The 15,517-nt window shown below is 44.0% G+C and overlaps 1 protein-coding gene and 1 long non-coding RNA gene across 4 annotated transcripts in view; one reads left to right on the top strand and one right to left on the bottom strand.

Annotated features, from left to right (window-relative positions):
• Nucleotides 1-85, top strand: part of LOC138144955 (uncharacterized) — a 3,227-nt gene extending 3,142 nt beyond the window's left edge. Inside the window, exon 2 of the long non-coding RNA XR_011164053.1 lies at nucleotides 42-85. This is a non-coding gene — a long non-coding RNA (uncharacterized lncRNA). The remainder of the gene's footprint in view (nucleotides 1-41) is intronic.
• A 7,863-nt stretch (nucleotides 86-7,948) lies between these two features.
• Nucleotides 7,949-15,517, bottom strand: part of PPFIA1 (PTPRF interacting protein alpha 1) — a 92,851-nt gene continuing 85,282 nt past the window's right edge. For all 3 annotated transcript variants that reach the window (XM_069066546.1, XM_069066544.1, XM_069066545.1), the window contains 7 exons: nucleotides 15,294-15,469; nucleotides 15,112-15,209; nucleotides 14,411-14,586; nucleotides 13,672-13,740; nucleotides 12,489-12,654; nucleotides 10,500-10,570; nucleotides 7,949-9,434 (listed from right to left, as the gene is read on the bottom strand). In XM_069066546.1, coding sequence (XP_068922647.1) covers nucleotides 10,512-10,570; nucleotides 12,489-12,654; nucleotides 13,672-13,740; nucleotides 14,411-14,586; nucleotides 15,112-15,209; nucleotides 15,294-15,469 — 744 coding nt within the window. In that variant the 3' untranslated portion in view covers nucleotides 7,949-9,434; nucleotides 10,500-10,511. The remainder of the gene's footprint in view (nucleotides 9,435-10,499; nucleotides 10,571-12,488; nucleotides 12,655-13,671; nucleotides 13,741-14,410; nucleotides 14,587-15,111; nucleotides 15,210-15,293; nucleotides 15,470-15,517) is intronic.

Raw genomic sequence — 15,517 nt, 5'->3', positions numbered from 1 at the left:
TACTTTGAGGTTCAGGGTGCTGACCTTTTCTCCTGAACAAGGTAAACGATATATGTCTGACTGATTAAAGTAAGCTTGTTAACCCATTTTGAGTTGCTTTCCTTTAACAAAGCAGATCCAAGAACCTGTGGTAGCTGCAAACCCTGAGGACGCTTGGGGTGCTTGCTGCTACAGAAGCCAATGTACAAGTTCTGTTTCTGAGGCTGTGACTCAGAACTGGACACTGAGGGGATGCCCCTCAGTTGGGGAATGGCTGAACAAGTTGTGGTAAATGATGTAATGGAGTACTACAGTCCTATAAGAAATGACCAGCAGACTTCAGAAAAATCTGCAGACTCATATGAACAGATGCTGACTGAAATGTGCAGATCAGGAGAACAGTGTATACTGTAACTGTCCTGGTCTGCAATGGCTGATCTCAATACTCACGATGGAAAATGCTATCTACATCCAAAAACCTTTGGTGCCTGAATGCAGATGGAAGCTCTCCTTTTCTGTTGTTTTGCTGTTTCAAAACTCAAAATCATATGGAAGTGAATGTTAAAAACTAAAAGTAAATTATTTTAAAAAGGGAACTGCCTTGAGTACCCACAAGAGGCACAAGGGAAGAAAACCCAAGAAATTACTGAAAAGCCATCTAGCCGCTGAACTGCCTTAACTGATTAAAAGTGGATTAAGAATTGACTGGTTTTCATGAAGTGCTCTAAACAAAAAAGAGGGTAGGAAACAGACAAAAGGGCCTGCAACATCTCTTCTCCAGATACATGTTGGCACACTGATGGAAGAACAGTCAATTATCTCCTCCTGCTTGAGCTGGGCTTTCCCCATCTGCTTTTTCTAATAAGCAAAAAACCCTTAAGAGCAAGAATCGAAGGCGAAGTTCTCAGAGGCAGGCTGGGGATGAGGCCTGATCAACGAGGGGGGGCAAGTTGACCCACCAACCACAAGGGCCACTACCAGCCCTGTCACCAAAGGATTGGTACTGGAAAGAGCAAAGTAAGAACCAAATGCAGGGCCCCTGTCCGGGACAGCAAATATTCCTGGGACTACCACTCCATAGCCCAGAAATTTAAAAAAAAAACCCCTATCAGGACCTCCAAGGACCAGCATGGCAGAGTGAACCCACCTACTCCAACACCCACCCCCCACCCTGAAAACATAGTAACTACTGCCCCAGGGCAAAACCCTCAACAGTAAAGGCTTGGGAACCTTAGAGGAAGGGTGTGGCTAGGGCCCTGCCTCAAAATGGGTAGAAAGCAGACTACAAAGACTCTGGAGTCCTACTATCCTCAGAGGGAGGAACCAAACTTAGAGGGAGACAATGTGGACTCCACACCCACAGCTGAAACATCAACAGGGAACAGGAAGCACAGAAAGCTCTCCTAGATGAGCTCAAAAGGAACTTTGAAAACCAAATGAGAGAGAAGACAAAATAAATAATTCTCTTAAAACCAAAATTGCAGAATTAGAAAAACATTATAATGAAGAAAACAGCTCCTTAAAAAGAAAAATGTATGACATGGAAAAGGAACTCCAAAAACTAACCAAGGAAAATGATTCGCTAAAATCTAAAATCAACCAAATTGAAACAAATAACTCTATGAGGAACCAAGAATTAGTCAAACAAAACATCAAGAATGAAAAATTAGAAAAAGAGGTAAAATATCTCAATGGAAAAATAACCTGGAAAACAGATCCAGGAGAGAGAACCTGAGAATCATAGGCCTACTGGAAAATCATGATGAAAAAATGAGCCTGGACAACATTCTCCAAGAGCTCATTAAGGAAAACTGCTCTGAGATACTAGAACCTGAGGGTAAAATAGAAATCGAGAGAATCCACCAGACACCTGCTGAAAGAGATCCCAAACTGAAAAGTCCTTGAAATGTTGTGGCCAAACTCAAGAACTACCAGGTAAAAGAGAAAATACTTCAAGCGGCCAGAAAGAAACAATTCAAATATCAAGGGTCCACAGTGAGGATCGCACAGGATTTGGCAGCCTCTACACTGAAAGATCAGAGGCAGTGGAATACAATTTTCTAGAAGGCAAAAGAGCTCAGGTTACAACCAAGGATCACCTACCCAGCAAGACTGAGCATATTCTTCCAGGCAAAGAGATGGTCATTCAATGATATAACAGAGTTCCAGGCCTTCCTGATGAAAAAGCCAGAGCTCAATGGAAAATTCAACCTCCAATTATGAGATGCAACAGTGACTTAGAAAGGTAAACAAGGAGAACACACACACACACACATACACACACTCTGCTATTTAATAAGAGCAAACTGTTTATAGACAAGTAGAGGGTATGAGTATAAATTACTCAAAATGACGATTAAAAAAATCTTATTAAGGGCTACAAAGGGACTGCAATGGAAGAAGAGGAATGAATGAAGTGGAAAAGGGTAAATTATGCCACACAAAGAGGCATAAAAACAATATAGCAGAGGAAAAGAAGGGAGGGAGATGGGAATCACATGAGCTTTTCCCTCATTGGGTCTGGTGCAAGAAGGGAATAACAACCAGTTAAGCATAGGGATCTATGGAGAAGAGACACAAAAAGTATCATTTTAGAGGGAAAGAGGGGAGGGAGAGGAGCTTCACATGAGATTTGTTCCTGTCACTCTTGGTGCGAAGAAGAAATAACATACTTCATTAACAATAAAAATATCCTACAGGCAGTAGGAGGGGGAAAGGGCTACAAAAGGGGGGGGGATAGTAGGGAGGGAAGAAGAGGGAAGGGGAGGAAAAGGGAGGGGGAGTGATAAGGGAACACTGAGGGAGGTGGTGGTCAAAAGGAAAACTATTAAGGGGGGAGGGGAGAAAAATATATAAGCATTAACAGGGGAGGGAATAGGATGGAAGGAAATAAACATAATGATCATAACTGTGAATGTGAATGGAATGAACTCTCCCATAAAAACGGAGGCAGATAGCAGAATGGATTAAAAATCAATCCTACAATATGCTGTTTACAAGAAACACATCTGAAACAGAAGGATACACACAGGGTAAAGGTAAAAAGGCTGGAGCAAAATACATTATGCCTCAGCTAAAGTAAAAAAAGCAGGGGTAGCAATCCTTATCTCAGATAAAGCAAAAGCAAAAATTGATCTAATTAAAAGAGATAAGGAAGGCAACTATATCCTGCTAAAAGGCACCATCGAAAATGAAGCAATATCATTACTTAACATATATGCACCAAGTGGTATAGCATCCAAATTCCTAGAGGAGAAGGGAAGGGAATTAGAGGAAGAAATAGATAGCAAAACTATACTAGTGGGAGACCTTATTTTCCCCCTCTCTGAACTTGATAAATCCAACCTCAAAATAAACAAGAAATTAAGGAGGTGAATAGAATTTGAGAGGCTAGATATGATAGATCTCTGGAGAAACCTGAATGGGGATAAAAAGGAATATATCTTCTTCTCAGCGGTACATCGCACATACTCAAAAATTGACCATGTACTAGGACATAAAAGCCTCACAATTCAGTGCAGAAAGGCAGAAATAATAAATGTATCATTCTCAGATCATGATGCAATAAAAATCATATACAATAAAGGGCCATGGAAAGACAGACTAAAAACTAATTGGAAACTAAACAATTTGATCCTAAAGAATGAGTAGGTCAAACAAGAAATCATAGAAACAATCAGTAACTTCATTCAAGAGAATAATAATGAGACAACATACAAAAATTTGTGGGATGCAGCCAAGCCAGTTCTTAGGGGAAGTTTTATGTCCCTGAGTGCATACATAAATAAATTAGAGAAAAGAGGTCAATGAAGGGGGCATGCAATTGAAAAAGCTAGAAAAAAAAAACATTGAAAATCCCCAATTAAATACTAAATTAGAAATACTGAAAACCAAAGGAGAGATTAATAAAAGTAAAATTAAGAAAACTATTGAATTAATAAATAAAACTAAGAGCTGATTTTATGAAAAAATCAATAAAATTGATAGACCCTTAGTCAATATGATAAAAAAAAAGAAAACCAAATTATGAGAATCAAAAATGAAAAGGGTGAACCTACCACCAATGAAGAGGAAATTAAAACAATAATTAAGAATTACTTTGCCCAGTTGTATGCACATAAATTTGACAATCTTAGTGAAATGGATGAATATTTACAAAAATATAAGTTGCCCAAATTAACTGAAGAGGAAGTAAATTATTTAAATAACCCCATCTCAGAAAAAGAAATCGAACAAATCATCAGTGAACTCCCTAGGAAAAAATCTCCAGGGCCAGATGGATTTACTAGTGAATTCTATCAAACATTTAAAGAACAATTGATTCCAATACTCTACAAACTATTCGGGAAAATTAGTGATGAAGGAGTCCTAACAAATTCTTTTTATGACACAAATATGGTACTGATACCTAAATCAGGAAGAGATAAAACAGAGAAAGAAAATTATAGACCAATTTCCCTCATGAATATAGACGCAAAAATTTTAAATAAAATATTAGCAAAAAGACTATAGCAACTTATCACAAGAATAATACACTTGGATCAGGTAGTCCAGGAATGCAAGGATGGTTTATTATTAGGAAAACCATTAGTATAATTGATCTTATCAACAATAAAACTAGCAAAAAACCACATGATTATCTCAATAGATGCAGAAAAGGCTTTTGACAAAATACAACATCCATTCCTATTAAAAACACTATAAAGAATAGGAATAAATGGAGCCTTCCTTAAAATAATGGGTAGCATCTATTTAAAGCCATCAGCAAGTATTATATGTAATGGGGAGAAGCTAGAAGCATTTCCAATAAGATCAGGGGTGAAACAAAGATGTCCACTATCACCCCTCTTATTCAATCTGGTACTAGAAATGTTATTAGTAGCAATTAGAGAAGAAAAAGGAATCAAATTAGGCAAAAAAGAGACCAAGCTATCAGTCTTTGCAGATGATATGATGATATACTTCAGAGAATCAAGTCAAGGGGTGGCCAGGTGGCTCACCAAGTAAGAGCACCGGTTCCAGTGTCGGGATGACCTGGGGATCAAATCTGGGCTCAGACACTCAGCACCACACCCAGAAATAACTGGCCATGTAACCTTGAGCAAGTTACTTAACCCCAATTGCTTAAAAAAAAAAAAAAAAGAAAAAAAAGAGAATCAAGTCAAAAACTACTTGAGACAATAAATAAATTTGGCAAAGTTGCAGGATATAAAATAAACCCACATAAATCCTCGGCATTCCTGTATATCTCTAATGAAATTCAACAGTAAGAGATAGAAAGAAAAAAAACATTTAAAGTTACTGTAGACATTATAAAATATTATAAAATCTACCTGCCAAAACAAACCTAGGACCTATATGACCAAAACTACAAAACACTTTTCACACAAATTAAAGTCAGGTCTAACTAATTGGAAAGACATCAATTTCTCGTGGCTGGGTCGAGCTAATATAATAAAAATGACAATTTTACCTAAATTATATATTTAGTGCTATACCAATCAGTTTACCAAAAAACTACTTTATAGAGCTAGAAAAAATAGTAACAAAATTCATTTGGAAGAACAAAAGGTGTAGAATATCAAGGGAATTAATGAAAAGAAATGCTAGGGAGATGGACTAGCTATGCCAGATTTTAATCTGTATTATAAAGCAGCAGTCATCAAAACTACTTGGTACAGGCTGAGGAATAGAGGAGTGGATCAATGGAATAGATTAGGCACCCAAGACTCAGCAGTCAATGACTATAGTAATCTACTGATTGATAAACCCAAAGACCTCAGTTTTGGGGATAAGATCTCACTATTTGACAAAAACTCTTGGGAAAACTCGAATATAGTATGGCAGAAACTGGGCATAGACCATTATCTAACAACATATACCAAAATCAAGTTTAAATGGGTGCATGATCTAGGTATAAAGGCTGATACTCTAAGCAATCTGGGAAAGCAAGGAATAGTTTACCTGTCAGATTTGTGGAAAGGAGAAGACTTTATGACCAAACAAGAATTAGAGGACATTATAAAATGCAACATGGATAATTTTGATTACATTAAATTGAAAAGCTTCTATACAAACAAAGCCAATGTAACCACGATTAAGAGGGAAGTGGAAAATTGGGAAAGAATTCTTACAACCTATGTCACTGATAAAGGGCTCATTTCTAAAATATAGAGAATTGTCAAATTTATAAGAATACAAGTCATTCCCCAATTGATAAATGGTCAAAGGATATGAACAGGCAGTTTTCAGAGGAAGAAATTAAAGATATTTATAAGCATATGAAGAAATGCTCTAAATTACTACTGATTAGAGAAATGCAAATCAAAACAACTCTGAGGTGCCACATCTCACCGGCCAGAGTGGCTAAGATGACAAAACAGGAAAATGACAAATGATGAAGAGGATGTGGAAAAATTGGAACACTAATGAATTGCTTGTGGAGTTGTGAACTGATCCAGCCTTTCTGGAGAGCAATCTGGAACTATGCCCAAAGGGCTATAAATAATTTCATACCCTTTTACCCAGCAATACCACTCCTAGGGTTGTATCCCAAAGAGATCATAGAAGTGGGAAAAGACCCACATGTACAAAAATATTTATAGCGGCTCTTTTTGTGGTGGCAAAGAATTGGAAATTAAGGAGGTGCCCCTCAATTGGGGAATGGCTGAACAAGTTGTGGTATATGCATTTTATGGAATACTATTGTGCAAAAAGAAATGAGGAGCAGATGGACTTCACATTTACCTGGAGAGGCTTATACGAACTGATGCTGAGTGAGAAGAGTAGAGCCAGGGGGAATCTGTACACAATTAGACACAAAGTATGTGTAATGACCAACTTTTGATAAACTGGACTCTTCTCAGCAACCCAGAGTCAACCCGAAAAGACTCATGATGGACAGATATGTTTACATCCAGAGAAAGAACTGAGATTGAACCCAGATTGAAGCAATCTACCTGACCTTTTTCATTTTCTTGTTTGGTTTTGCTTCCTCTTTCCCATTGCTCATTCCATCTGATATAATCCTTCTTTATAACCTGACTAATGCCTAATGTGAAAGTATTTGCAGACACTATACCTGATTGTATGCGGCCATGGGGGGGGGGGGGAGAGAGAAAATCTGAAACTCAAGGAGTTGTGGTAATAGATCTTGTAAACTAAAAGTAAACAAAGTAATAAAGACAAAAAAAACCCCTTAGGAGTTGCAGTGAATTTGAGGACATAGCATTGCCTTGTGGCAGCATTTAGCCTCATTTACAGTAACAGCTGACATTTACAGAGCATTATCGTGTTCATGACAGGCACTGTGCAAAGGCTTCCCAACAGGCTCATCTGATCCTCAACAACTCCCTGGGAGGCAGGTGGTCTTATTATCCCCATTTTACAGATGACAAAGCTTGGGCAGAGGCTCACACAGCTGGTTAAAGGTGTGAGGCTGGATACGAATTCAGGTCTTCCTGTCTCCAGGCCTGGCATTCTGCCCACTGGGCCACGGAGCTGCCTCCACTGATCGTTAATGTGTGCAGGACAGGTCTAGGAGACAGAGATGCAGGATCCCTGAAGCCCTGACCCGTCTGTGATTGACTGTAAGACCATCTACAAAATCTAGTCCAGTCACAGGAATATGAGAAAGGTGGAAACCAGAGAAGTGTGCTTTCCAGAAGCACAGCTGTTTGAAGCACCCATCAGGTGACTGCTCTGCCTCCCTGAACAGTGGGAGGGGAGAGGCTGGGTGCTAGGGTGCAGCGGGCAGAGCCAGGAGCCCGGCCCTCACCCTCAGCTCCTGTCACCAGAAGCAGCAGCAGAGAAGGGGCTGCCCTATGTCTTAACCTGGAAGCCCCCAGCCCCTAGGCCGTGCCTGCCCACTCAGGGACCATAGCCCAGTGCTAGCTGCTTTCTTGTGCTGGCAGCAACGGTCAGCATAACTACGGCTCGTTTGTTCTGTGGGCGGTTTATTGGCAGTGGAAAAGGCTTCAGTACTTTATTGAAAGAAAGCAATAAATAATACTGTGATAAAAATAGTCAAAAGTAGGCTGTACATACTTTGTTACATAATCAGAAAGCTCACAAAAGATTAATAGAAAAACAACAGTAACAATGAGTTATACAAGTACATTAAAAGCAGAAACAAACAGGAAAAAGACATGCTATATATATATGCACATATGTATATATTTATATCTGGATCGGTCTATCTCTCTATATATATACACACACACATACATATATATATAGTTGCATAATAAATAATGCACCATGATCTACACCAGTTTCTTGTTGGCTTTTTAATGTGCCATTTTAAAAAGTAAAAGGTACATTCTCTACAGTCTGAAATGTAATGGCTGTAACCATTAAAGTCTCAAAAACCTGTCCAGACATAGACATTCAACAAGTTGACCAACAAATGCTGAAAGACGACTGACAAGCACAGTAAGGCCTGGATTGAAGGTGGCGCTGCATCCCTCGGCTGGGGCGGGCCTCAAGACTGCAGTGCACATTGTGATTGGTCCTCGGAGAAATTGCATCAGAGCCTCTCAACCAATGGCTGGGAGGAAAGCACTTCTTTGCGGGCTGGGGGTGGGGGGCGACCAGGACCTGGCCCCCTCCCCAAGTCTGTCCTTCCTGGCTCAGAGAGTTCTCTGTTCATGGCTTATCCGCAGTCACTGAAGACCAGTTATCCAAGGACGAGACCCTTGGTTCCCAAGGCATCCTGAGCCAGTTTTTCTAGAACGCCTCCATAGTGTTCTAATGTTTCTCAGTTCAAATTTTAGTACAGAAGATATTTAAAATACAAAATTTAAAATCAGTCCATGCTACAGAAGGAAAAATTTCTTTTCATTAAAAGATCAGCTTGATCAGTAATTAAATCACACACCATAACTGCTTGCAATGAGAAGTCTGATTGTTTCAAAACAGTTGCTGTGGCTTGCTTTTTGAAGCATTTGCTTACAAATGCCATTGATTTATGCCTGCTTCCTTGGTAATAGGGCACTTTTTACAAATGTAGTAAAATCCTCATTTCTGTCAGGTTTATTATTTTAAAAAATTAAACAATGATAATTACAATAACTGCATAATTTACAAAAAACCCTATTTGCTCATAGGATTTATACTTACAAGCATTACAGTACATTCAGTTGACTACCAAATTAAGTATAAGAACCTCATGAATTGATTGGAAAAGATATTTATAATCTGGATACACATGAAAAAGTAAGTAACTGTATAAATGAAGTCACATAAGTTTACATAAATATAAGAAACATTTAATTCTAAAATATTTTCTCTATGGTATTCATGAATTTTTTTTTACTAATTAAAAACTCTGTAATAAAATATCTCGTTGTCCATATAACAAATATTAACAGATTGAAGATCCACTCAATCCCAAAGTGTGGTCTTGGCCAAGTCCGGAGCGATGCAGAATCATCTGTAGAAGTAGTGCGGGTACGCTAGAAGGAAACACAAGCACGCCCATGAGTAGCCAGAAGCCAAAGGCCGGGGAAGACGTCGGCGACCAGCCAAAACCCCAATCCAATTAATTACCTGAGCAGAACCCAAGCTTTCTAATTCCAGGAAATTTCTAATTCTGGCTCTAAACAAAGTTATCGGGCTGTGTCTCTAGGTCAGCAGGTGGACGGCACAAAACCAAACCAGCCTAGCTTGGAGCTTTTAAAAAGCAAGTCTGCCCATGAAAACAGATGCCAGGCTCACAAGCATCTCCTGTCCTGTGAAGAGCTCTGCCCCCTGCTGAGGCTCCAGGCCTCAGGAGTCAGTCCCACAAAGTCCAAGCAGCTGCGATGCGGCCACAAGTCAACAACCCACAGCCTTGTGTCCAGTGCACAAAAGCCCATTTCAATGGCCCTCCTCCTCTTTAACCAGATCAAAGGATGCTCCAGCCAGGGACTGCCACATCGCCTAACCCTGGCTCCTGGGACACATCTGCTACAAGCCCTTTCAGTAAGATCGTGCCAGAAAGAATGCCAATCTACAAACGGTCCCAGGGAGAAGCCTCAGAGCAGCGGTGTTTAGATTTCAAATCAATGTAACTGAATATGGCCCATTTAGCACTTGCCCTCGTCACCTGGGAACCACACTGGATGGGTGGCTAACGACTCCAAATGAATTAGCTTAGGGCAGTCTTAGGGCAAAGCTGCTGGTGTCCTGCCAGGACACTGGAAAGAGGCACGGCATGGCAGCTGCAGGCGGCGGCACAGGGATGCTTGCCTGGCCAGGTCTCTGAAAACATGGGGCAGAATTCTCCAATCACTCTAGTCCCTGAGCCCAGGACAGCTGGGGGTGAAGAGTGACCTCAGCACTTCTAAAGCACAAAGTGATGTCGAATACTAAAAAAGCAAATGCATGGCTGATTGGAGAAACAGGATCTGCTGGGCACCCCTCCACTCCTCAGAGGCACAAAGGGCTGTAGCTCCAAGGAGCTGTCTCAATGTTTATTGGGGGCCCCTGAGAGTGGGCGGCCCTCGGCACTTCATGAGCGCCATGCTCTCGCTACTCACCAACAGAAGGCTTTAACAGGAGTAAGTCCTTATGGTCGCAGAGTCCAGCCTCTGGCTTCCTGGCACACTGCCTGTTTTAAGAGCGCGGAAGGAAAACGTGCAGAACACAGCATGCGGTTAGTTCTTAAAACCACCTGAGTGAGGCCAGACAAAAACATTCTGGGACAGGAGCAGCGCCTCTGCCCAGGGACAAGCAGAAGGGGAATCTCTGGGGAGGCGTACGAATGAATGTGCCGAGAGTGAGCGACAGCTGGTCAGCAGACACTGGCTCCAAGGGGCCCCCCATACCAGGAAGCAGCTGGAGAGAGCTCTAGGGGAAATCCCTTTCCATCTCTCCATTTGCCATCTGAACCAACTGTCATGGCGGCTGAGCAATGTCTGGAGGGTCAGATGAACACACAGCAACACACCCCAAAGAAGATAGGTCAGCACGCTTGGGGAGTCACATAGCCAGTTACTTGGCAAGACTGAAATCTCAGGGAAAAGACACTTTAAGAAGCCACGGCTGATGCTACAATGGGTGGGATGCTCTGGGCTGGCGGGCTTCTCTCTCTTACTCTACGTGTCATGCACAATTTGGCACAAGTGACATCCCACACTGAAGCTCTGGGGCTTGGGCCCCACCCCTGCCCTCATCTCTGGGACTGCCCTGCACTCCAAACTACAAGCCAGCCAGGAGCATATGATAAGGGCATGATGGCAGTGAGGGCCCCAAGTGATGGCCCCTGGAGAATCCGGCCCTGGGAGAGAGCAGAGAGAGAGGGTCGAGGGGCCGCTGGGCAAGGACAAGACGAGGCCTGGCCTGGTTCCACCAGCTATGGCAGCGGAAGGTGTGGAAGCAAGGATGTAGACAGAGGCCTGAGCACATGGTGCTGATGCCTTTAGATTGTATGCTTCAAACACCCACCAAGAGACTTCCTAAAAGGTACGTTAAACTACCTTCATTTGGCAAAGGTCCCTAGATTCTCAATCTATGACACCCTACAAGGAATGCCTGTGCCTGCAGTTCTGAGGCCACTCTGGGTGCTGCGCCTCAGACAAAGTGTCCAGGAGCCACACACAGGCACGGGACACAAAGCCGCTCCCTTTCCCAGAATGCACAGCTGTCCTGGACACCCAGAGGTGGCGAGACTCAGGCTTCAAAGGCTGCTCCTGCTGAAATGTGATGCCACTGGGCCTGAGTGAAACTAAGAGGGAAAGACTTGTCACTCAAACAAAAGGTCTGGCCTGGGTCATCTTCTGACCCTAAAAATGCCCAAGAAAGAAGGAGGTGAAAGTGAACTATTGTTTTCTTTGAAGAATGATGGAGGACACAAAGGGAAGTGTCCTTCTGCTGCTTTCTGAAGCAGATAACATTATGTGAACAAGAGAGCGAGGGGTGTGGCTAATCCTGAATATGGGGCCTTGGTTGAAGGGGCAGCTCCTCCTTTCCCCCACTCGCACCCACCCACCACGAAGTGGCTGACAGAGGGAGGCAGCAGCATGCCAGACAGGCCCTTCTGGGGACAAGCCTGGCGTCGCTCCCCAAAGCTATGTGAGGACAAAGTGGGGTCTGGTGGGCTCTGTCAACCAGGGGAGAGAAGCTGAGATTGGTGCTGGTGGATGAGAGACCCACCAAGGGAAGCAGAAACGTCTCAAGTACTGAAGCCAGTGTCCCATAAACGTACGAGCCTTAAGCAGGCCAAGAGTCCCTCTCAGAAGATGGACGTACAAATTAGTATTGAGAAAATGATGAGACGCGGGGACATTCAGGATGCCAGTGAAAGTGTGGTGGCACTTCCTGGCCCTGGGGATGCTCAGAAGGCCGAGTCTACAAGTACTCTACAGGAAATTCTTGGTGGTCAAGGATCAACATGGTCGCCATTTCAAGTCAGCACATGCAACAGGACACAAACTTATTAAACAGGTGAATTTAGAGAATTAAATAACTTTCATTCCAACAAAATAAGTCTGAGCATGCTTTAAGAAATGCAAACTCGGACCACCTACCGTCCATCTGCATCTTCTTTGGCTGCATAGAGGGGGAAGACATAGACGAGGTGACCCTGAAATTTGCAGGGAGGGTCTCTGCCGATCCAGCAGCTAATCCTCGAATGTCTTTGGGTCTAAATTTTTTTCTCCACGAAGGGGCTCTTCGAAAGCTTTTATCCTCATCCTGGAGAATTCAGGAGCATTGTAAAAATCCAGGAGAAAGCTGAGCCAGCCCTTTCCATCCACTTTATCTACCTAGAGGCCAGACCCTAAAGATGCCACATTGGGTCACTGGTGCCCTTTGAGTCCCGGCCAAGTACAAGGAATTCTTGAGGCCACATGAGCCTTTTCACAGACAACAGGCCGCCTGTTCCATCCTGGCAAACCAGCATGCTCTCTTGGTCTGAGCAGGCAAACCGCCAGCTTCCCTTAGGGACTCATCCCAGATGGCCACCAGAGGGAGTCCCAAGGACTCATCTGGCTAGCCCCTCCGAGACCTCTGCTTGTGCTTGCCTGGAATCCCAGGAGGACATCTGAAGAGGCTGGCCCAGATGAAGAATGAGCGAGACACAGGAAGTTTAAGTAATACTCCATCAAGTCTCTCAACACTTTAGGACCTTTGGTCACATCCTATTCAACCTTCATCTTTCAGGACTGAAAACAATCCAAATATCAATAATCCACCTTTAAAGCCCTTGCCTTCTCAGGCTGGCTCTCTCCATCCCCTGGTTAGCACTGTTAGGGGGTCAGCCCCAGTGTTCTAGGCTAAGTGACCCACGGCCTGTTCTGCCTGGCATTCTCAACTGCCCAAATAACTCCTGGACTTCCTAGAGAGAGCTCTGGGGAGATGAAAGAGTATGTGACAGAGCAAGAATGAATAGAACTTTCTTTCAATTAATGTGAAACAAGCAAACTCTCCCTAAAGCTCTTCCAGGCTCAGAGGCAGCAAAAATCCTGCTTTGGTAAAAAAGTTCATGTTCTAATGTTTGTTTTAATTATAAAATTTAGAAAAACAGAGGACATATGTGCTCAGGCGCAAATCCAGATGTCCTATCGCTGGAAAGGGGATACAGGTGCTCTGCCCCCAGTGACTGCATCCCTGATATAGACTAACCAATCCCCTGAAGACTTTCCACCTCAGAAACTGAGTTCAAAACCCGCATTGGCTGAACATCTCAACATGCTCAGGTCTCAAACTTACTTCCTCAAACCTTCTGTCTGTGCCCATAACTAGAAGGTTGTTGAATTCTCTTTCCAATACGGCACGAGCCTAAGGGAAGAGAGAGACAAACAAAAAACCCAAACAGGGTTTCATTAGTCTTTGAGAAAGCAGTGCGGACTGGGCTTTAGTGTTTTATCTTTTGAGAGCTCTACACATGCCCCGGAACATGTTACACCACAACCATGTTCTGGAGGCAAGATCGGAATAGGCAACTAAACTCATTCTCTGATGGTCTTCTTTCTAGTCACCAATTACATGCTCCCAAAGGGGCCCCGGTGGGCAAGGGGCCCAAGACGACACAGAAATGAGATCATTCTATCACTCTCCAAGGACACACGCCATGGTGGCTGAGGGAGGAAGTGTGAGAGCAAGCCAAGAAAGGGGATGATGGGAGGCAATTCTCTGCCTTGAGGCAGGGGACTCTGCCACGGCCTGTCTGTGGGACAGATGCCACTGGGGCTCTGGGCCACCAAGGTGGGAAAGGGCCTTTACATTAAAGGAGGAAGGCATGTTGTGCACATAGTGTAGTAGCTATTTTTAAGGATTTGAAAAGTTTGCATGAAGAAGAACATTTCTAGATGTATTGTCTGAGAAGAGCAGAATGGAAATTCTTCATGCAATGGCTGCAGAGGCCCCAGGAGGGGGCAGAGGGACAATGGACAGCCTGACTCCAGGCCTTGGTGCTTCTGGGAGGGGCCCCAGAGGGTCCCAGGCGCACCTGGGTGTTCTGAGTGGGGATCTGCAGCAGGAGCGCCAGAGCATTGAAGTCAAAGGTCTCATCCAAGGCCACCAGCGCGCCGTGGACGCCACTTTCCGCCAGGTTGTTCGCGTACTCTTTGAGGCCGATGGACAAGATCCAGCGGATGACCCGGTCATTGCTCCAAACAAGCACCTCTGTATAAGGCAATGATTAGATGGAGGGTCATGGGGAGTCCTGCAGACGCACCCACACCTGGGGGGGGGGGGGGGCGACCATCCCCAAACTCTCCCAGCATCCTATCAGTGCTGACTCCTCTGAGAGAGTATCTAGTGCAGGGAGAGGAGCCTGAGGCTGGGAACCAGGGAAGGGGAGGGGAGGAATATGCCCAGAGGCAGCAGCAACTGTGCTCCAAGCCCTGTGGTAAGCACTTTACCATATCTCTCATTCTGCCCCTGCAATGACCCTGAGAGGTTTCTGCTGTTAAGGAAACTGAGGCAAAGAGGTCCAGTGACTTGCCCAAGGTCACACAAGCAGGAAATGGCAGAAATGGGACAGGACAACAGCATACCCTCTGAAGGCAGAGCCGCGGTTCCACACTGGGAAGAGGAGGCATTTGGGGAGTGACCTGCTCTGATCGGGAACATGTGCACTGGGGCACACCCGGGCCCCTCCCCCGTGCCCTCTGGAGGCCCAGGCTCCAAGCAGGACACCATGCGAACCTTTGATTTCATTCTGACTTTCTTCTCTTCTCCGTTCCAGTTCCTTCCTATCGTAATTCAGTCTCCGAAGACACATGATTCCACACTGGAAGCTGTTTCTGTTTGGAAAAGGAAAACGCTCAGCAGCAGCTCTGGGCATTAATTTCTGCCCAGGAGGTCACAGCTCCTTCAGAGCCATTTACCTGTGAAAACTGTCCACCATCTTGAGCTGTCCTCGCAGGTCCTTCTTGGTCAGATGGTCAAGCATCCGCGCGTCCACAAGGCACTCCATGAAGTAGCTGCGATACTGAGGAAGCCCCAGGCTGGGCAGCCACTCATTGCCGATCCACTCGTGATTCATGTCACCATAGGCCAACGTCTGCTTGAGGAGAGGCGTCAGAGTTACTGAGGAGAAACCGAGTGAGCG

The sequence above is a fragment of the Petaurus breviceps genome, unplaced genomic scaffold (genome assembly GCF_028583685.1).
Source record: "Petaurus breviceps papuanus isolate PSGF00001 unplaced genomic scaffold, PetGlider_PUasm1.0 90721, whole genome shotgun sequence".
Lineage (NCBI taxonomy): Eukaryota > Metazoa > Chordata > Mammalia > Diprotodontia > Petauridae > Petaurus > Petaurus breviceps.
Note: the sequence above shows the minus strand (reverse complement) of the source record. Positions and strands in the feature narration are given on the sequence as shown.